Genomic DNA, 23,194 nt, shown 5'->3' on the forward strand with positions numbered 1-23,194 from the left:
GATACCCGCTATTTTGAAAAAAAAAAGAAAGAAAGAAAGGCCGCCGTTTTGTAATTTTATGTTGGTATGCCGAAAAAATCTATACAGAAAATTTAGTGTGTCTCCAGCTTGTATCCTGGAATTTAAAAGACCAAAAGTTGAACATTGTGTGGCACAGGCACACAAACGAACAAATGTAGATCGAGTCATCCCAGGAGCCTCCTACGTTCGCCAAATATGAATACCAAATATCTGTATTAATTTAAGACATAATTCATCAAAATATCTTACATGAAATAAATATTTTTCAACGTAAAATAAATGGTTTTATTATTGAAGTTCACTTTCGATGCTTTGTGCGTTCAGTTACGGGAATTTCCAAAGCACTTGTTGCAGGACGGTTCTTTCCTGAAAATTAATTTAAAACAATTAACAAAGATAGGCCTATAATTCATATTTTATTAAAGTAAATGTTTCAAAATGTCATAAATGAAATTAAATATCTTCCAGCATAAAACAAATAGTTTTATTGTTGAAGTATTCACTTCCGATGCCTTGTGGGTTCAACTGCGGAAATTTCCCGAACACTTCTTTCACGACGGGTTTTCCTTGAAAATGCAGCTTGCTTTACTGTACATCGAAACTTCCATTAATACTGAAGTTTGAATTCAGCACTTAAAATAGTAAACGTTACGTAGTCTTGGGAGCTCAGAGCATTAAGCGTCTTAATTTTGACAAGAATTTTTACGCTATTGCTGGTGTTGATTCTAGAGAATGCTTATTTGAAGGGTAGCAACAAATGACTGAAATGAACTGTTGTTGGAAAACCAAATTTTACTGAATACTTTTATTACCGTGAAAGGTAAGAAATAATACTAATTATTTTATTAATATATTTACATATTTACTGTTAGTACTGGCACCTATGATCTTAAACCTGTCAACGTATGAGGGATAATGTCCCTCGGCGACACCGAGTCAGGAAGCACACTATTCACGGAAAGGATTTTCTAAAATACAAAATTGCTTATTTTACTTCAAATAGGCTATAAGCGTAATCCACATATTAATTTGTTCTATAATTATCTGAAGCTGATTTTTTTCTTTTTCTTTTTTCTTTTTTTTTTTTTTTAATTCATTCATTTGGTGCATTCAGAATTTTATGATGATCTTATGTTGAATGTTGTTGACTACCTTAACATGAAAGCATATAATTCGCCCAAAGGAATTTCAAAATCTGATAAAAATAACATTCAATTTGTTCACCTTAGTTGTACCAATAATATACTAACAGAAAGGTCAAAAACCCAGGTGAGTTTTTTCAGGTGGGTGCAACCCGAAAAAAACCCGCTGGCTCTTTTCGACCTGGGCCCACTTGGGCAAACCCTGACATAAAGATATCATTTAATTTCATTTCAGGAGAGAGATTAGTTTTTAATTTATTTCCATGAACGACTGTTCTTTTCCTTATACTAGATTAATCCAAAGAGCGTATAATGAATGTGAAACTAGTAAGCTAAGTCTGCAAAAATATGTTTCTAATTCAGAAATAATCATGTCTCGTTTTATGAATGAAGTATTGGGTTGGTGCATAAGTTCGTGCGGATCTTATATTTTATTTTTATTCTGCTGTTCTGTTAATTCAAATGCAAATATAACAGACATAACCTTAACATATTCTACGAATGTAACAATACATTGCATACGTTTTACTATCACATACATCAAAACATATCAGCGTTTTTGTTAAAGTTCGAACCAGGGGGGCCAAAGGAGAGCGTTTACCGAGACATGTAAAAATAGCCCAAAATGACCGATATTAGTGTCAAATCCATAGTTTTCGCTGAAATGAATGGTGATACTCCCACAAGCATTGACTTCCAAACAGAGCCCCCATGCGAAGGATTGGTATATTCAGCTAGTACTCAATAAAATTAAAAAATAAATTCATGTCATAGATAGTGTTCAAAGAATATAGAAACATAACTGTTTATTAATATCTTCTTTTACAGAAACGAAGCTTGACATGTATTCCATGTATGTTTAGTAAATACATACTCTACAGCACTTTATCACTACACGTAACAGTCCAAATTCTATACACTTATCAGTACACATAGCAGTTCAAAGTTTTACGACATCTCATTACTACAAACAATACTTACACTTCTCGGAAGAGGCAGAATCCTTTCTTGATATACTAAATTATATATTTTCCCCAATAAATTCTTATTTTGAAGAAAATGCATAGAATAGGCAACGTTAGGCACTGAAGCAATTATTTAGGCAGGAATGGGTGAAATAGGCAAAATAAAATTAGCTTAAATTGAAACTAAAAACCCCCATATAAACTTTAAAACGTTATTTTTGATCATATATTTAATATTAAAGAATAGGCATTTTGCCTAACATCCGGTCTCAATTGGGGCCGCGGTGGCTCAGTGGCAGAGCGTTCACCTCTTGTGCTTGGGGTCCCGGGTTCGATCCCAGCTCCCGCCAAGTGAACCTTGTGGTGGACAAATACCGTGTGCGTGGGTTTTCTCGGGGTTCTCCCGTTTCCTTACACTTTCTTCATTCCACCATTTTATTCATTACTCATCATCACCGTCTCCTTTAGCCTAACCGGCATAAAAGTGGGACGTAAAACTCAAAGATCTCATTTCATTTTTCCGGTCTCTATTTATTATTATTATTATTTTTATATTTTTTTTTATAATTGATTTGATGTACTTTATACATGGTATTTTAGATAAAAATCAGGAGGAGATAGAAGGCAGATAATTTATTTCTGTCTACTGGTGCTGACTATTTATTGTATCAATGGAATGAAAGGTTGTTACGCTTGTTGTCCAGTTGTTTGAAGTGATGTGGAATGACTTAAAATCGCAATTCCTAGTTTCTAGCCGGATAAGGTAGTTTTAGTAAATAAATATTTGTTAAAATGTATTTTAGAGCCATTTTGATGTTTATGCCCAGTAAATTTCAGTAGCAGTTCTAATCTTTAAAAGAAATCGTAAAATAATCATGACAGTGTATATTATAGGAAAATGTAAGGTTTTGAACTTCTTTTGTGTTACTCACTTCCAGCGATTCTTTTCTACTTTCCAGGGCAGACAAAGAGCAAAAGGAAAAAGAGGCTGGATCTGAATTCCGCTCACAAGGTGAGTTTATACCTGTCTCTTTTGAGGGGATGTCTACCCACTTGCAAATGTTTCAAAATCCCTATAAGATAACACGTAGATATTTCTCCATGCATATTTAACAAGATATCACACTTACCGACTCAACAGCAATAACTGTAATTTCAAAGTCTCTATTTTTGATTTAATGGCTCAGATCAATTTTAATATATACTTCCGTTTACGTTTGGCAACGTACAGGATACGGATAAAGATTTCATTTTCCAAGAATTTAGTCCTCTGAACCTTCCCTTACTAGTCTTTGCAACACGTGGTAGAGATATATGAGCCCTCCTGGCTAAAAATCAGTGTTGTGTCTGTACCTTTCATCTAATTTTCTTTCTTTCTTTCTTTCTTCTTTTTTTCCAAAAACTTGTTCTGGGCAGTTTGTCCTTGCTTTTTGTTAGCTGTCTCTATAGAAATAGCAATTATACAATGGAGATCATTTCCACATCTCACAGCAGATGACATTCTTTGAAGAAACTCGAAGTCTGACATACGAGCCGCGTGAAAACTTGAGGAGGGACTCCTCTGGAGCGTTGCAATTTTCCATAGTCTAATGGTTAGAGCGTTCGACTCATGTTCGCGTGGTTCTGGGTTCGATTCCCTGCTGGAATACTCAAATTATTGGCGTCTGCCCATCGTCGTAATCCAAGCTGGGACGTCACGTAATTAAAAGACGTGACAGTCTATGTAATTAATATAAATGTATACACAGTACAAATGTTGTTTGACAATAGTAAGGCATTTCGTTGATAATTTCTTTTTATAGGATGTATACAAATCTCTGTATACTACTTTTATAATGTATAAAGTATTTTTTATAATCAAGAGCGAAAGTTTAAAACCTTAGAATGGGCGAATCTTGCCACAAAAGTGCCCATTTTTCAGAATACAGAAGTTTATAGCATTAGTCCCAGTACCCTTGGCGATCAATACCTAAACTAAGACGAGGCTTGAAGCTTTATTTCTTTCCTCTGTCCGAAAATATATTTTGTTTCACCTCGTTCTATATATCAAATGAAACAAAATGCTACATTTGTCGTAAAAAAAATAAAACTTGAGGCATTTTTGAATTAGCTTTAGTAATCTAAAATCCTGAAGTGTATTGAATTATTCGAGAAATTGTATGGCGATAATAATAATTAGGGAATTAGGGATAACAACAACATTAGAAAACTGAAATATTGTAAGTAAACAGAGCAGTTGATTCCCACGAAGGTCTAATATCCAATTTTACTACACCTAAATGAGATTTATACCACTAGACACTATGTTTTTGAACTCATGACTATGATCTATATATTAAAATGCTAGGTTTATATGTTTGTCTCCAATCCTTTCGACAACGAGATCTCAAAAACCACAAGTGCGACAAATGTGCCGTTTTCACTGGTCGATTCTAAATTTTGTGTAGGTTGTCCAGTTTTAATTGAATATTTAAAAAACATGACCGTTGTTTCTTTATTACACTTTTAGGGATACACTGGAAGTGTTGATTTTTTTTAAGTGTCATATCCTCCGACCTATACATTCCAACACCACATAATTGTATACAGGAATAGTATGTCTCTGAGTCGTGTGTTTCATGCCCAAACGATAACGAAAAATGATGGATAACCATTTCTCCAGTCTAAGATGAATCTTTATTGTTTGGAGTGTTCTGCTCAATGAACACTATATATCAATGACATTATAATTAATTGTGTGTGTAATTGCTTATTACATATTGCATGCAAGAAGAAAAACACTTATCATACATGAATTAGAAATTCCAACCGGAAATAGACTCAATCTTGCAAACGGTGCGAGAGACTGAAAAAAAATAATCGAAAAAAATCTCCCCTTTATGGTGCCCCTTGCCGATTTTCTTTATAAAGGCGTGTTTCACTTGTTTCTGTAAAGGGATATGCACGGATGTTGTAAAGAATGACAAGGAGATTCATGCTCATATGTAAATGATGCGCTGTGTAGAGAGCGCAGGTTCAGCTAGTATTTTTCTTATAAGGTTACTTTCTAAACACAACTGTTTATTAGTCTACAATCTAAACTCAGCACGACATCCCACAGGGGTCTGGACATGTCAGCTGGTGAACATTCACACCCTGGAAGATCGTGATCAGTGCAATGACATAAAACACTCCCTTCGTCTTTAATATGGTTGAGAAATGTGACTCAGTGGCAGAGTAGTCACCTCTGGTGTGTGGAGCTCCTGGCTTGATTCTGGCTCATGCCAAGTGAGTTTCGTGGAGAACAAGAACCGTGTGTGTAGGTTTTCTCGGTGTTCTCCCTTTTCCTCCTGCTCTTTTTATTCCACCATTTCATTCATTATCATCATCAAAATCTCCCTTAGCCTACAGAGCATACCGTGGGACGTAAAACTGGAAAATTTCATTTAATTTAATGATTTAGAAACAAACGTTGCTTCTAGGATGTGAAACCGCCTTGATAGAAGCGTAACAGCTTTTCGGCAGAATAATTCCTTAACCTCTGATATCTACATCTGGGAAGTTTTAAGTGTTCACCTACAAACAAAGATTCGTTGATGTAAAGTCGCAATGTGTCTACTAATCATTCTTTCAAGGTTCTCATGTAGTTTTTGTCTTTTTCCCAGTACAGTTACAAATGTAACCCAGTGTGCCACTTGTGTTCTGCTTGAATTAGTACGTTTATATTTGTAGTTTCTGATTCCAACTCTATCTAAAATTAGTTTATAACCAATTTCATAAAAGCCTTGTTTACATCTACGAATTTTGTTTACCAGTCTTCAAGAAATTTGAATTATTTTTGCACACTTCGCGGAGCTCCATGTCAAAGGATAGCTTATTAGAAGGGGCTTTCGAATGATACAGGTCCAGTGTCATACCACATTTGGGGATGCAAACTGGATTATTTAATATAAAATAGGGATATTGCACTCTCTCACACGCACACATAAATAGTACACTGTAAGCACTTTCGTAAGGTGCTTCATTATATAGGGAGGGAAAGAAGTAAGGAGAAAAAGAAAGAAAACTAAAGATTCGAAAAATAAAATCACTGTGAAGTGTCCAAGTGAGCATCATACCATGTTCGAACGAAGGCGTCGTGGTAGTATTCCAAGTTTAGTTTCGAGAAATAGTACAGGAAGCCGTTATACTGTACAGGGTGGCCACAAAATCCCGTTACCTCTGAAAATAAGTAACATAAACCACTAATCGTATGTAAATAACTACACGGATATAACCGAATGACATGATCAACAATGCTTTCGAGAAGTTTTATTGAGATTGGAAACATTAAGTATCCAAAGGATCAGCCTGTCGACCGCCATTCTCATCAAAGAATAATACGCCACCAGATTTTGTGCAAGATTTTGCGAAGCATTGCAGGTGTAACTTGAATGAAAGCTTGTTTCACAGCTTCCGTCAGTTCGGCAGTGGTATCGTAACGGTTTTGTGCAACGATGCCCTTTATGAACCCTCTTAGTGCATAATCATAGGTGGTGAAGTCTGGTCTTCGTGGTTTCTTTTTCTGCTCGTGTGAATGGTCTGCCACTTCTTTTCTTATCCTTCACGCTTCCTGTGGCGAATAGTTTATGTTCCCACCGTAAAAGTGTTTGTTTTGAGGGAGGTCTCGTTGAAACCTTGTCAGAAAGTCTGCTAGTGTCTTATCTGTGTGGTTTCTCTCATGCACCCAACAACTTGCAATAACACGTTCTTCAATATGTAACTGGAAGTATCAGCCATCGTTCACACAATCTGAAACAATGAAAAACCTTACGTTAACATAACGGGGTAACGGGAAAACTTACGTTAGCATTTATCAAGGGGTAACGGTACTTTGTGGCCACAGGGAGATAATGTAGAATGTAAAGTATCAAAGAATACTGTTGACAATAGAAAGGAAGTAGCTGGAGATATAAATAAGTGTACTAGAAACGTAGTGAATGTAGCTAGGTAGTGATAAGAGACACCAAATTTTCCCACGAGTTTGGAAAACGTAAACAGACGAAATCGAGAAACCAGGTGCACGATCAAGCTTAAATTATGCAAATTCAACTCAGGTTTGTATCATGCAAATGAGTTGATTCGCACTTGTGTAAGTTTGTATTGACCGATGGATTTACAAATAATATCAACTATTAGACTCTTGAGAGAGTAGTTGGTCAATAGGTGCTCATCAGGTTGGGTTTTGAAACACACACAGTACAAGTTAGATACAAAGAAAAAAATCCATTGTGTAGCTGAAATACATGTATGCAAAAGAAAGGTACGGAGAGTAGTTGGCTATCAAATTCGAAATATGAACAGTTTCATTTGCTTATTAAATACTTGGCTAATTATCCAGCTCTTCCTGTGACTACATTTTTTTAGAACGTCTATATATTCCTATTCACCATACTGGCTAAAGGCTTCCACTATGTTCTAAATCAGCTACACTTCCAGTTTCTTGTGTATTGTATTAGCTCAGTCACTTTCTACTAGCTTTTAGGAGTCGAGTAGGAAAGCAGAAATTGTAGGAAAGCTTGAAAAGAATAATCGACAGTTAATGGTGCCAAATAATTACTTCAATTTCTTGGACAGACTAGCGGTAGCATCTACACTTTCAGGATTTTCTTTCTTTCTTTTCTTCTTCTTCTTTTTGTTGCAACAATTGATCTGCTTGAATCTTTTTTAAGAAACGGTTTTCTATGCAAAAGCTCTTAGCGGAAGCAAAAGGCACCGTACAAATACCAGCGTTTCACTGCCAAGTGTTCTCGAAATAATTCGGTTTATGTCGAATCTTTAAATAACCAATGGATGTAAGAGTTCCCATTAAATTATTTATAGATATAGTTGAGTCCTTACAAGTCCTTCTTCATAACTAAGTGGCTATTGCGAATGCCTCTGCACGTTTCTAATCCTGTTTACGATTCCTGGTACGGATATTTGGTTCAGATTAGAGACAGTAGTGGTTCATTTCCCGCTTTTCCACCACAGGAAGCTTTTTTCTAGCAAAGCCTCAGTGAACGTCATGCAAATACCATAATTCTGTCTGTATGGAGCAGGATAATAGGGGTAGAAGGTGCAAACCTCCATGCATTGGAAACTGTTAATCTCGAATCCCGTGTCACTTAAACTTATCACATGTAGTAAAAATAATAATAGTCACAAGAATAATAATAATTAGAGACTGGATGTTAGGCAAAATGCCTATTCTTTAATATTAATGATATGACCAAAAATAACGTTTTAAAGTTTATATGGAGGGTTATAGTTTCGATTTAAGCCAATTTTGTTTTGCCTATTTTGCCCTGTACTGCCTAAATAATTGCTTTAGTGCTTAATGTTGCCTATTCATGCATTTTCTTCAAAATAAGCCTTCGTTGGGAAAATATATAATTTATATAACATAAATAATACACACATACATACGTATATTAGGTGTTTGTAAACACAAGCACGTGATACGTTACAATATATGCAGGGTGAACTTCAAAGATGTGCACATACTTCGGGAAATGATTAATGGTATCAAAAGAAGACAAGAAGTCCTCTTGTGTTTTGTCTGGTTCCGTGTCGTGTACGAGTGACAGAGCTGCCAACTTCAATCAAAAATAGAATCCTGACAATTGGAACGGAACCTAAAGATGTGAACGTACTTCGAGAGGTGATTCGTGGCATGAAAAGACAAAAAGTCCTCTTGAATGTCACGAATCACCTCCCAAAGTATATGAACATTTTTATGTCTTGTTCCAATTGTCAGGATTCGATTTTCGATTCCAAGTTAGTCCCCCTGCCACTCGTACACGACGCGGAATTCCACGTCGTCTATTTTCGTTTCGGAGTTGAATTTATTGGATAATAAATTTATAAAAAGTTTTGGTATTGAGGTCGGAATAAGTTAGGAGGTGCGTTATAAAAGCTTAAAAGGTTTGTTTTATTTATTTATTTTTTGATGTTGTTTCATAATTATTTATATTGGTGTAATTTTTTAATGACTTTTGATAGTTTGATGTTTATTTGTTTAATAAAATTAAGAATTTTACCTCATTAGTAAGAAAATATTTTATTATAACATTTTGTTATACGGTTATAAAATTACATTTTATGCTTAATTTAAAAGAGTGAGGGGAGCGAACTTTTGGTAATGTAAGCGTGTAATTTAAATAGTACATTTAATTTTGCGTTAAGGGTGGCGAGCTTAAAGTGTTATATATTTTCTTTGTTGTTGATATGACTGGAGTATTTTTTTTTTTTAACAGGGTAGCCAGAACAACTCTTTTATATTTGAAAATTTTCCAAATCTTGTATTGAGTTACTTCGTAGCCATATGGTTAGCATAATCGCCTACGGTTCGTGAGACCTGGATTCAGTTCCCAGTGGGAGCTGTTATGGTTGGGATTCATGTCAAGCTGTAGGTCCGCGTTTTATATAGCCTCAGTGCTGCAAGGACACTAAACTCAAATTCAACCAGCCATTCGAACTTTGTTAAATAGACGAAGTTTCTTGGGTTCGTAATTTAGCATTACTAGATTTCGAAAAGATTGTGACATGCTATCACTAGACTATCGAGGATTTTGAGTCAGTTATTATGTATCTGTGCCTAGCATGACTACTCATGCTAACTGTAGTCCCACTTCTCGTTTTCCTGAAATTTCGTAGAATGTGGCAATAAAGATGCGTGTTAACCTTTGTAGGTGATGACTCCAACGACAGACAAGTGCAGCAACCTCCGGCAGCAAGGATACTGGGGAGACGATGCGTCGGAACTGGCCTCGTGCAGTACCTCATAGAAAGGGAAAGCTGTTCCGAGTAAGTAGCTTAGTAAGACAACACCTACTATTCTTAGTTAGGATAACATTTTTTTAAATATCTTTTGAGCAAATCCAGAAACAAATTGACATTTAGTGGAAGAAGTTTTACCCTGTTTCCATATTACTAGTATTCCTCTGAAATGTCGTCTATAACTCTCCTTTCGTTAGAGAAGGCTGTTATAGCAGACAAATTCACGATGTGGTAACAGGATAACACATCTTCCTCTGAATCACATATATGAAAATATCTACAAGGTGTAGTTTAGTTTATTCAAATACTAGTCATGGCATTTTTTAAAACAAATATATCATTCATCCTGATATATGGCATAAGTCATTTCTTATGAAGATTCCAGAACGGGTATTTTACATTTGGGGTTGATTTTTTTTTTTTTTTTGGGGGGGGACGAATTTTTTCGAAAACGTTGTAAATTAATTCGTATTTAATAACAAAATGTTTCATTAGTAACTGCAGCATAACATGATTTAGTTTAAGAAATTGAAGTGAAAAAGTTCAGTGCGGTGGCTGTTACCTCTTGTTTGAATTCATTTGTTCCAGGTCATCGGAGACGGAAAATGATCTCAATTTTCCGGGTGATACCTCACTATCTCAGGGAACACAACCGCCGTTACAGGAGGTAGAAGAGAATGAATCCCAGGTAACACCTGTGACGTCGCCTACATGGGGACAGCGTAAGTAGTCAAATGTGTTAAATACGTGATAAAAATAGTTAGAAAATTCAACTTTAATGCTCCCATAGAAAACTGCAGTAATAGTATTTGCTGAGGAAATTAATCAAATGAAAATCATTTAAAAATAATGAACAGATGAAGCTTGTAATCAAGTTTTTTGCCGTTGTTAAAATTTTATAAACTTAAGTACTTATTTGCATTTATTTAGCTTTACTACGGCAAACCACGATAACATTTGCACTTATATTTTATTGAAACCGAAGTTGAGCACATATGTCAATAAAATATAAGTACCGAAAATAGAAATATGTAAATGATTAATTTTAGCATAAATATTAATGGACAAGAATTACTTTACGATATAAATTATAAAATCTTAATTAAATTGTGTAAAAAATATATAATATTATTGAATATGAAGTATATAAAATGAAAGAATATTAAAAGATTATAAGCAAATGAGTAATTTTTGTTTGATATTTTTTGGTTGTTTTATTTTATTTTATTTTCTTTAACGAAGAGGTGGCTATATGATTTGGTTAATTAATTAAGGTTTTATTTATTTATAGTTAATTTTTGATTGGTTAGCTGATACTATTTGGGTTTTGGAGTTGAATTAATTGGATAATAAATTTATAAAAGGTTTTAGTATTGAGGTTGGAATAAGTTAGGAGGTGCGTTAATTAAGCTTAAAATGTTTGTTTTATTTATTTTTTTGTGATGTTTCATAATTATTTATATTGGTGTAATTTTTTTTATGATTTTTGATAGTTTGATGTTTATTTGTTTAATAAAATTAAGAATTTTACCTCATTAGTAAGAAGATATTTTATTATAACATTTTGTTATATGGTTATAAAATTATTTTTTATGCTTAATTTAAAAGAGTGAGGGGAGCGAACTTTTGGTAATGTAAGCGTGTAATTTAAATAGTACATTTAATTCTGCGTTAAGGGTGGCAAGCTTAAAGTGTTATATATTTTCTTTGTTGTTGATATGACTGGAGTATTTTTTTTTTAACAGGGTAGCCAGAACAACTCTTTTATATTTCAAAATTTTCCAACCCTTGTATTGAGTTACTTCGTAGCCATATGGTTAGCATAATCGCCTACGGTTCGTGAGACCTGGATTCAGTTCCCAGTGGGAGCTGTTATGGTTGGGATTCATGTCAAGCTGTAGGTCCGCGTTTTATATAGCCTCAGTGCTGCAAGGACACTAAACTCAAATTCAACCAGCCATTCGAACTTTGTTAAATAGACGAAGTTTCTTGGGTTCGTAATTTAGCATTACTAGATTTCGAAAAGATTGTGACATGCTATCACTAGACTATCGAGGATTTTGAGTCAGTTATTATGTATCTGTGCCTAGCATGACTACTCATGCTAACTGTAGTCCCACTTCTCGTTTTCCTGAAATTTCGTAGAATGAGGCAATAAAGATGCGTGTTAACTTTTGTAGGTAATGACTCCAACGACAGACAAGTGCAGCAACCTCCGGCAGCAAGGATACTGGGGAGACGATGCGTCGGAACTGGCCTCGTGCAGTACCTCATAGAAAGGGAAAGCTGTTCCGAGTAAGTAGCTTAGTAAGACAACACCTACTATTCTTAGTTAGGATAACATTTTTTTAAATATCTTTTGAGCAAATCCAGAAACAAATTGACATTTAGTGGAAGAAGTTTTACCCTGTTTCCATATTAGTAGTATTCCTCTGAAATGTCGTCTATAACTCTCCTTTCGTTAGAGAAGGCTGTTATAGCAGACAAATTCACGATGTGGTAACAGGATAACACATCTTCCTCTGAATCACATATACGAAAATATCTACAAAGTGTAGTTTAGTATTGGAGGAGTTTTTTAGTTTATTTAAATACTAGTCATGGCATTTTTTTTAAACAAATATATCATTCATCCTGATATATGGCGTAAGTCATTTCTTGTGAAAAATCCAGAACGGGTATTTTACATTTGGTGTTGATTTTTTTTTGGGACGAAATTTTCCGAAAACGTTGTAAATTAATTCGTATTTAATAACAAAATGTTTCATTAGTAACTGCAGCATAACATGATTTAGTTTTAGAAATTGAAGTGAGAAAGTTCAGTGCGGTGGCTGTTACCTCTTGTTTGAATTCATTTGTTCCAGGTCATCGGAGACGGAAAATGATCCCAATTTTCCGGGTGATACCTCACTATCTCAGGGAACACAACCGCCGTTACAGGAGGTAGAAGAGAATGAATCCCAGGTAACACCTTTGACGTCGCCTACATGGGAACAGCGTAAGTAGTCAAATGTGTTAAATACGTGATAAAAATAGTTAGAAAATTCAACTTTAATGCTCCCATAGAAAACTGCAGTAATAGGAGGATGCTGAGGAAATTAATCAAATGAAAATCATTTAAAAATAATGAACAGATGAAGCTTGTAATCAAGTTTTTTGCCGTTATTAAAATTTTATAAACTTAAGTACTTATTTGCATTTATTTAGCTTTACTACGGCAAACCACGATAACATTTGCACTTATATTTTATTGAAACCGAAGTTGAGCACATATGTCAATAAAATATAAGTACCGAAAATAGAAATATGTAAATGATTAATTTTAGCATAAATATTAATGGACAAGAATTACTTTACGATATAAATTATAAAATCTTAATTAAATTGTGTAAAAAATATATAATATTATTGAATATGAAGTATATAAAATGAAAGAATATTAAAAGATTATAAGCAAATGAGTAATTTTTGTTTGATATTTTTTGGTTGTTTTATTTTATTTTATTTTCTTTAACGAAGAGGTGGCTATATGATTTGGTTAATTAATTAAGGTTTTATTTATTTATAGTTAATTTTTGATTGGTTTGCTGATACTATTTTTGTTTTGGAGTTGAATTAATTGGATAATAAATTTGTAAAAGGTTTTGGTATTGAGGTCGGAATAAGTTAGGAGGTGCGTTAATTAATCTTAAAAGGTTTGTTTTATTTATTTTTTGGTGATGTTTCATAATTATTTATATTGGTGTAATTTTTTTATGATTTTTCATAGTTTGATGGTTATTTGTTTCATAAAATTAAGAATTTTACCTCATTAGTAAGAAGATATTTTATTATAACATTTTGTGATATGGTTATAAAATTATTTTTTATGCTTAATTTAAAAGAGTGAGGGGAGCGAACTTTTGGTAATGTAAGCGTGTAATTTAAATAGTACATTTAATTTTGCGTTAAGGGTGGCAAGCTTAAAGTGTTATATATTTTCTTTGTTGTTGATATGACTGGAGTATTTTTTTTAACAGGGTAGCCAGAACAACTCTTTTATATTTCAAAATTTTCCAAATCTTGTATTGAGTTACTTCGTAGCCATATGGTTAGCATAATCGCCTACGGTTCGTGAGACCTGGATTCAGTTCCCAGTGGGAGCTGTTATGGTTGGAATTCTTGTCAAGCTGTAGGTCCGCGTTTTATATAGCCTCAGTGCTGCAAGGACACTAAACTCAAATTCAACCAGCCATTCGAACTTTGTTAAATAGACGAAGTTTCTTGGGTTCGTAATTTAGCATTACTAGATTTCGAAAAGATTGTGACATGCTATCACTAGACTATCGAGGATTTTGAGTCAGTTATTATGTATCTGTGCCTAGCATGACTACTCATGCTAACTGTAGTCCCACTTCTCGTTTTCCTGAAATTTCGTAGAATGTGGCAATAAAGATGGGTGTTAACTTTTGTAGGTGATGACTCCAACGACAGACAAGTGCAGCAACCTCCGGCAGCAAGGATACTGGGGAGACGATGCGTCGGAACTGGTCTCGTGCAGTACCTCATAGAAAGGGAAAGCTGTTCCGAGTAAGTAGCTTAGTAAGACAAGACCTACTATTCTTAGTTAGGATAACATTTTTTTAAATATCTTTTGAGCAAATCCAGAAACAAATTGACATTTAGTGGAAGAAGTTTTACCCTGTTTCCATATTACTAGTATTCCTCTGAAATGTCGTCTATAACTCTCCTTTCGTTAGAGAAGGCTGTTATAGCAGACAAATTCACGATGTGGTAACAGGATAACACATCTTCCTCTGAATCACATATATGAAAATATCTACAAGGTGTAGTTTAGTTTATTCAAATACTAGTCATGGCAATTTTTAAACAAATATATCATTCATCCTGATATATGGCATAAGTCATTTCTTATGAAGATTCCAGAACGGGTATTTTACATTTGGGGTTGATTTTTTTTTGGGACGAAATTTTCCGAAAACGTTGTAAATTAATTCGTATTTAATAACAAAATGTTTCATTAGTAACTGTAGCATAACATGATTTAGTTTAAGAAATTGAAGTTAGAAAGTTCAGTGCGGTGGCTGTTACCTCTTGTTTGAATTCATTTGTTCCAGGTCATCGGAGTCGGAAAATGATCCCAATTTTCCGGGTGATACCTCACTATCTCAGGGAACACAACCGCCGTTACAGGAGGTAGAAGAGAATGAATCCCAGGTAACACCTGTGACGTCGCCTTCATGGGGACAGCGTAAGTAGTCAAATGTGTTAAATACGTGATAAAAATAGTTAGAAAATTCAACTTTAATGCTCCCATAGAAAACTGCAGTAATAGTATTTGCTGAGGAAATTAATCAAATGAAAATCTTTTAAAAATAATGAACAGATAAAGCTTGTAATCAAGTTTTTTTGCCGTTGTTAAAATTTTATAAACTTAAGTACTTATTTGCATTTATTTAGCTTTAGTACGGCAAACCACGATAACATTTGCACTTATATTTTATTGAAACCGAAGTTGAGCACATAGGTCAATAAAATATAAGTACCGAAAATAGAAATATGTAAATGATTAATTTTAGCATAAATATTAATGGACAAGAATTACTTTACGATATAAATTATATAATCTTAGTTAAATTGTGTAAAAAATATATAATATTATTGAATATGAAGTATATAAAATGAAAGAATATTAAAAGATTATAAGCAAATGAGTAATTTTTTTTTATATTTTTTGGTTGTTTTATTTTATTTTATTTTTTTAACGAAGAGGTGGCTATATGATTTGGTTAATTAATTAAGGTTTTATTTATTTATAGTTAATTTTTGATTGGTTAGCTGATACTATTTTTGTTTTGGAGTTGAATTAATTGGATAATAAATTTATAAAAGGTTTTGGTATTGAGGTCGGAATAAGTTAGGAGGTGCGTTAATTAATCTTAAAAGGTTTGTTTTATTTATTTTTTGGTGATGTTTCATAATTATTTATATTGGTGTAATTTTTTTATGATTTTTGATAGTTTGATGGTTATTTGTTTAATAAAATTAAGAATTTTACCTCATTAGTAAGAAGATATTTTATTATAACATTTTGTGATATGGTTATAAAATTATTTTTTATGCTTAATTTAAAAGAGTGAGGGGAGCGAACTTTTGGTAATGTAAGCGTGTAATTTAAATAGTACATTTAATTCTGCGTTAAGGGTGGCAAGCTTAAAGTGTTATATATTTTCTTTGTTGTTTATATTACTGGAGTATTTTTTTTTAACAGGGTAGCCAGAACAACTCTTTTATATTTCAAAATTTTCCAAATCTTGTATTGAGTTACTTCGTAGCCATATGGTTAGCATAATCGCCTACGGTTCGTGAGACCTGGATTCAGTTCCCAGTGGGAGCTGTTATGGTTGGAATTCTTGTCAAGCTGTAGGTCCGCGTTTTATATAGCCTCAGTGCTGCAAGGACACTAAACTCAAATTTAACCAGCCATTCGAACTTTGTTAAATAGACGAAGTTTCTTGGGTTCGTAATTTAGCATTACTAGATTTCGAAAAGATTGTGACATGCTATCACTAGACTATCGAGGATTTTGAGTCAGTTATTATGTATCTGTGCCTAGCATGACTACTCATGCTAACTGTAGTCCCACTTCTCGTTTTCCTGAAATTTCGTAGAATGTGGCAATAAAGATGCGTGTTAACTTTTGTAGGTGATGACTCCAACGACAGACAAGTGCTGCAACCTCCGGCAGCAAGGATACTGGGAAGACGATGCGTCGGAACTGGCCTCGTGCAGTACCTCATAGAAAGGGAAAGCTGTTCCGAGTAAGTAGCTTAGTAAGACAAGACCTACTATTCTTAGTTAGGATAACATTTTTTAAAATGTCTTTTGAGCAAATCCAGAAACAAATTGACATTTAGTGGAAGAAGTTTTACCCTGTTTCCATATTAGTAGTATTCCTCTGAAATGTCGTCTATAACTCTCCTTTCGTTAGAGAAGGCTGTTATAGCAGACAAATTCACGATGTGGTAACAGGATAACACATCTTCCTCTGAATCACATATACGAAAATATCTACAAAGTGTAGTTTAGTATTGGAGGAGTTTTTTAGTTTATTTATATACTAGTCATGGCATTTTTTTTTAAACAAATATATCATTCATCCTGATATATGGCGTAAGTCATTTCTTGTGAAAAATCCAGAACGGGTATTTTACATTTGGGGTTGATTTTTTTTGGGACGAAATTTTCCGAAAACGTTGTAAATTAATTCGTATTTAACAACAAAATATTTCATTAGTAACTGCAGCATATCATGATTAATTTAAGGAATTGAAGTTAGAAAGTTCAGTGCGGTGGCTGTTACCTCTTGTTTGAATTCATTTGTTCCAGGTCATCGGAGTCGGAAAATGATCCCAATTTTCCGGGTGATACCTCACTATCTCAGGGAACACAACCGCCGTTACAGGAGGTAGAAGAGAATGAATCCCAGGTAACACCTGTGACGTCGCCTTCATGTGGACAGCGTAAGTAGTCAAATGTGTTAAACACGTGATAAAAATAGTTAGAAAATTCAACTTTAATGCTCCCATAGAAAACTGCAGTAATAGGAGGATGCTGAGGAAATTAATCAAATGAAAATCATTTAAAAATAATGAACAGATGAAGCTTGTAATCAAGTTTTTTGCCGTTGTTAAAATTTTATAAACTTAAGTACTTATTTGCATTTATTTAGCTTTACTACGGCAAACCACGATAACATTTGCACTTATATTTTATTGAAACCGAAGTTGAGCACATAGGTCAATAAAATATAAGTACCGAAAATAGAAATATGTAAATGATTAATTTTAGCATAAATATTAATGGACAAGAATTACTTTACGATATAAATAATAAAATCTTAGTTAAATTGTGTAAAAAATATATAATATTATTGAATATGAAGTATATAAAATGAAAGAATATTAAAAGATTATAATAAAATGAGTAATTTTTTTTTATATATATTGGTTTTATTTTATTTTATTTTTTTTTAACGAAGAGGTGGCTATATGATTTGGTTAATTAATTAAGGTTTTATTTATTTATAGTTAATTTTTGATTGGTTTGCTGATACTATTTTTGTTTTGGAGTTGAATTAATTGGATAATAAATTTATAAAAGGTTTTGGTATTGAGGTTGGAATAAGTTAGGAGGTGCGTTAATTAATCTTAAAAGGTTTGTTTTATTTATTTTTTGGTGATGTTTCATAATTATTTATATTAATGTAATTTTTTTAATGATTTTTGATAGTTTGATGGTTATTTGTTTAATAAAATTAAGAATTTTACCTCATTAGTAAGAAGATATTTTATTATAACATTTTGTTATATGGTTATAAAATTATTTTTTATGCTTAATTTAAAAGAGTGAGGGGTGCGAACTTTTGGTAATGTAAGCGTGTAATTTAAATAGTACATTTAATTTTGCGTTAAGGGTGGCAAGCTTAAAGTGTTATATATTTTCTTTGTTGTTGATATGACTGGAGTATTTTTTTTTTTTTTAACAGGGTAGCCAGAACAACTCTTTTATATTTCAAAATTTTCCAACCCTTGTATTGAGTTACTTCGTAGCCATATGGTTAGCATAATCGCCTACGGTTCGTGAGACCTGGATTCAGTTCCCAGTGGGAGCTGTTATGGTTGGGATTCATGTCAAGCTGTAGGTCAGCGTTTTATATAGCCTCAGTGCTGCAAGGACACTAAATTCAAATTCAACTAGCCATTCGAACTTTGTTAAATAGACGAAGTTTCTTGGGTTCGTAATTTAGCATTACTAGATTTCGAAAAGATTGTGACATGCTATCACTAGACTATCGAGGATTTTGAGTCAGTTATTATGTATCTGTGCCTAGCATGACTACTCATGCTAACTGTAGTCCCACTTCTCGTTTTCCTGAAATTTCGTAGAATGTGGCAATAAAGATGCGTGTTAACTTTTGTAGGTGATGACTCCAACGACAGACAAGTGCTGCAACCTCCGGCAGCAAGTATACTGGGGAGACGATGCGTCGGAACTGGCCTCGTGCAGTACCTCATAGAAAGGGAAAGCTGTTCCGAGTAAGTAGCTTAGTAAGACAAGACCTACTATTCTTAGTTAGGATAACATTTTTTTAAATATCTTTTGAGCAAATCCAGAAACAAATTGACATTTAGTGGAAGAAGTTTTACCCTGTTTCCATATTAGTAGTATTCCTCTGAAATGTCGTCTATAACTCTCCTTTCGTTAGAGAAGGCTGTTATAGCAGACAAATTCACGATGTGGTAACAGGATAATACATCTTCCTCTGAATCACATATACGAAAATATCTACAAAGTGTAGTTTAGTATTGGAGGAGTTTTTTAGTTTATTTAAATACTAGTCATGGCACTTTTTTTAAACAAATATATCATTCATCCTGATATATGGCGTAAGTCATTTCTTGTGAAAAATCCAGAAAGGGTATTTTACATTTGGTGTTGATTTTTTTTTGGGACGAAATTTTCCGAAAACGTTGTAAATTAATTCGTATTTAATAACAAAATGTTTCATTAGTAACTGCAGCATAACATGATTTAGTTTAAGAAATTGAAGTGAAAAAGTTCAGTGCGGTGGCTGTTACCTCTTGTTTGAATTCATTTGTTCCAGGTCATCGGAGACGGAAAATGATCTCAATTTTCCGGGTGATACCTCACTATCTCAGGGAACACAACCGCCGTTACAGGAGGTAGAAGAGAATGAATCCCAGGTAACACCTTTGACGTCGCCTACATGGGAACAGCGTAAGTAGTCAAATGTGTTAAATACGTGATAAAAATAGTTAGAAAATTCAACTTTAATGCTCCCATAGAAAACTGCAGTAATAGGAGGATGCTGAGGAAATTAATCAAATGAAAATCATTTAAAAATAATGAACAGATGAAGCTTGTAATCAAGTTTTTTGCCGTTGTTAAAATTTTATAAACTTAAGTACTTATTTGCATTTATTTAGCTTTACTACGGCAAACCACGATAACATTTGCACTTATATTTTATTGAAACCGAAGTTGAGCACATATGTCAATAAAATATAAGTACCGAAAATAGAAATATGTAAATGATTAATTTTAGCATAAATATTAATGGACAAGAATTACTTTACGATATAAATTATAAAATCTTAGTTAAATTGTGTAAAAAATATATAATATTATTGAATATGAAGTATATAAAATGAAAGAATATTAAAAGATTATAATAAAATGAGTAATTTTTTTTTTATATATTTTGGTTTTATTTTATTTTATTTTTTTTTTAACGAAGAGGTGGCTATATGATTTGCTTAATTAATTAAGGTTTTATTTATTTATAGTTAATTTTTGATTGGTTTGCTGATACTATTTTTGTTTTGGAGTTGAATTAATTGGATAATAAATTTCTAAAAGGTTTTGGTATTGAGGTTGGAATAAGTTAGGAGGTGCGTTAATTAATCTTAAAAGGTTTGTTTTATTTATTTTTTGGTGATGTTTCATAATTATTTATATTGGTGTAATTTTTTTAATGATTTTTGATAGTTTGATGGTTATTTGTTTAATAAAATTAAGAATTTTACCTCATTAGTAAGAAGATAATTTATTATAACATTTTTTTATATGGTTATAAAATTATTTTTTATGCTTAATTTAAAAGAGTGAGGGGTGCGAACTTTTTGTAATGTAAGCGTGTAATTTAAATAGTACATTTAATTTTGCGTTAAGGGTGGCAAGCTTAAAGTGTTATATATTTTCTTTGTTGTTGATATGACTGGAGTATTTTTTTTTTTTTTTTTTTTTAACAGGGTAGCCAGAACAACTCTTTTATATTTCAAAATTTTCCAACCCTTGTATTGAGTTACTTCGTAGCCATATGGTTAGCATAATCGCCTACGGTTCGTGAGACCTGGATTCAGTTCCCAGTGGGAGCTGTTATGGTTGGGATTCATGTCAAGTTGTAGGTCAGCGTTTTATATAGCCTCAGTGCTGCAAGGACACTAAACTCAAATTCAACTAGCCATTCGAACTTTGTTAAATAGACGAAGTTTCTTGGGTTCGTAATTTAGCATTACTAGATTTCGAAAAGATTGTGACATGCTATCACTAGACTATCGAGGATTTTGAGTCAGTTATTATGTATCTGTGCCTAGCATGACTACTCATGCTAACTGTAGTCCCACTTCTCGTTTTCCTGAAATTTCGTAGAATGTGGCAATAAAGATGCGTGTTAACTTTTGTAGGTGATGACTCCAACGACAGACAAGTGCTGCAACCTCCGGCAGCAAGGATACTGGGGAGACGATGCGTCGGAACTGGCCTCGTGCAGTACCTCATAGAAAGGGAAAGCTGTTCCGAGTAAGTAGCTTAGTAAGACAAGACCTACTATTCTTAGTTAGGATAACATTTTTTTAAATATCTTTTGAGCAAATCCAGAAACAAATTGACATTTAGTGGAAGAAGTTTTACCCTGTTTCCATATTAGTAGTATTCCTCTGAAATGTCGTCTATAACTCTCCTTTCGTTAGAGAAGGCTGTTATAGCAGACAAATTCACGATGTGGTAACAGGATAATACATCTTCCTCTGAATCACATATACGAAAATATCTACAAAGTGTAGTTTAGTATTGGAGGAGTTTTTTAGTTTATTTAAATACTAGTCATGGCATTTTTTTTAAACAAATATATCATTCATCCTGATATATGGCGTAAGTCATTTCTTGTGAAAAATCCAGAACGGGTATTTTACATTTGTTGATTTTTTTTTGGGACGAAATTTTCCGAAAACGTTGTAAATTATTTCGTATTTAATAACAAAATGTTTCATTAGTAACTGCAGCATAACATGATTTAGTTTAAGAAATTGAAGTGAAAAAGTTCAGTGCGGTGGCTGTTACTTCTTGTTTGAATTCATTTGTTCCAGGTCATCGGAGACGGAAAATGATCTCAATTTTCCGGGTGATATCTCACTATCTCAGGGAACACAACCGCCGTTACAGGAGGTAGAAGAGAATGAATCCCAGGTAACACCTTTGACGTCGCCTACATGGGAACAGCGTAAGTAGTCAAATGTGTTAAATACGTGATAAAAATAGTTAGAAAATTCAACTTTAATGCTCCCATAGAAAACTGCAGTAATAGGAGGATGCTGAGGAAATTAATCAAATGAAAATCATTTAAAAATAATGAACAGATGAAGCTTGTAATCAAGTTTTTTGCCGTTGTTAAAATTTTATAAACTTAAGTACTTATTTGCATTTATTTAGCTTTACTACGGCAAACCACGATAACATTTGCACTTATATTTTATTGAAACCGAAGTTGAGCACATATGTCAATAAAATATAAGTACCGAAAATAGAAATATGTAAATGATTAATTTTAGCATAAATATTAATGGACAAGAATTACTTTACGATATAAATTATAAAATCTTAGTTAAATTGTGTAAAAAATATATAATATTATTGAATATGAAGTATATAAAATGAAAGAATATTAAAAGATTATAAGCAAATGAGTAATTTTTTAAAATATTTTTTGGTTGTTTTATTTTATTTTATTTTTTTTAACGAAGAGGTGGCTATATGATTTGGTTAATTAATTAAGGTTTTATTTATTTATAGTTAATTTTTGATTGGTTTGCTGATACTATTTTTGTTTTGGAGTTGAATTTATTGGATAATAAATTTATAAAAGGTTTTAGTATTGAGGTTGGAATAAGTTAGGAGGTGCACTAATTAAGCTTAAAAGGTTTGTTTTATTTATTTTTTGGTGATGTTTCATAATTATTTATATTGGTGTAATTTTTTTTATGATTTTTGATAGTTTGATGTTTATTTGTTTAATAAAATTAAGAATTTTACCTCATTAGTAAGAAGATATTTTATTATAACATTTTGTTATATGGTTATAAAATTATTTTTTATGCTTAATTTAAAAGAGTGAGGGGAGCGAACTTTTGGTAATGTAAGCGTGTAATTTAAATAGTACATTTAATTTTGCGTTAAGGGTGGCAGACTTAAAGTGTTATATATTTTCTTTGTTGTTGATATGACTGGAGTATTTTTTTTTTAACAGGGTAGCCAGAACAACTCTTTTATATTTCAAAATTTTCCAAATCTTGTATTGAGTTACTTCGTAGCCATATGGTTAGCATAATCGCCTACGGTTCGTGAGACCTGGATTCAGTTCCCAGTGGGAGCTGTTATGGTTGGAATTCTTGTCAAGCTGTAGGTCCGCGTTTTATATAGCCTCAG

General features: G+C 33.0%; 1 protein-coding gene across 1 annotated transcript in view; it reads left to right on the forward strand.

The window, feature by feature from the left end:
• LOC145674174 (uncharacterized) overlaps positions 1-23,194 on the forward strand; it is an 83,200-nt gene that overhangs the window by 704 nt on the left and 59,302 nt on the right. Inside the window, exons 2-14 of the mRNA XM_081744007.1 lie at positions 3,088-3,140; positions 9,820-9,934; positions 10,496-10,629; positions 12,088-12,202; positions 12,772-12,905; positions 14,362-14,476; positions 15,025-15,158; positions 16,614-16,728; positions 17,297-17,430; positions 18,891-19,005; positions 19,575-19,708; positions 21,178-21,292; positions 21,859-21,992. Coding sequence (XP_081600133.1) covers positions 3,088-3,140; positions 9,820-9,934; positions 10,496-10,629; positions 12,088-12,202; positions 12,772-12,905; positions 14,362-14,476; positions 15,025-15,158; positions 16,614-16,728; positions 17,297-17,430; positions 18,891-19,005; positions 19,575-19,708; positions 21,178-21,292; positions 21,859-21,992 — 1,547 coding nt within the window. The remainder of the gene's footprint in view (positions 1-3,087; positions 3,141-9,819; positions 9,935-10,495; positions 10,630-12,087; positions 12,203-12,771; positions 12,906-14,361; positions 14,477-15,024; positions 15,159-16,613; positions 16,729-17,296; positions 17,431-18,890; positions 19,006-19,574; positions 19,709-21,177; positions 21,293-21,858; positions 21,993-23,194) is intronic.

This window comes from Thermobia domestica, chromosome 17, assembly GCF_964235325.1.
Source record: "Thermobia domestica chromosome 17, izTheDome1.hap1.1, whole genome shotgun sequence".
Classification (NCBI taxonomy): domain Eukaryota; kingdom Metazoa; phylum Arthropoda; class Insecta; order Zygentoma; family Lepismatidae; genus Thermobia; species Thermobia domestica.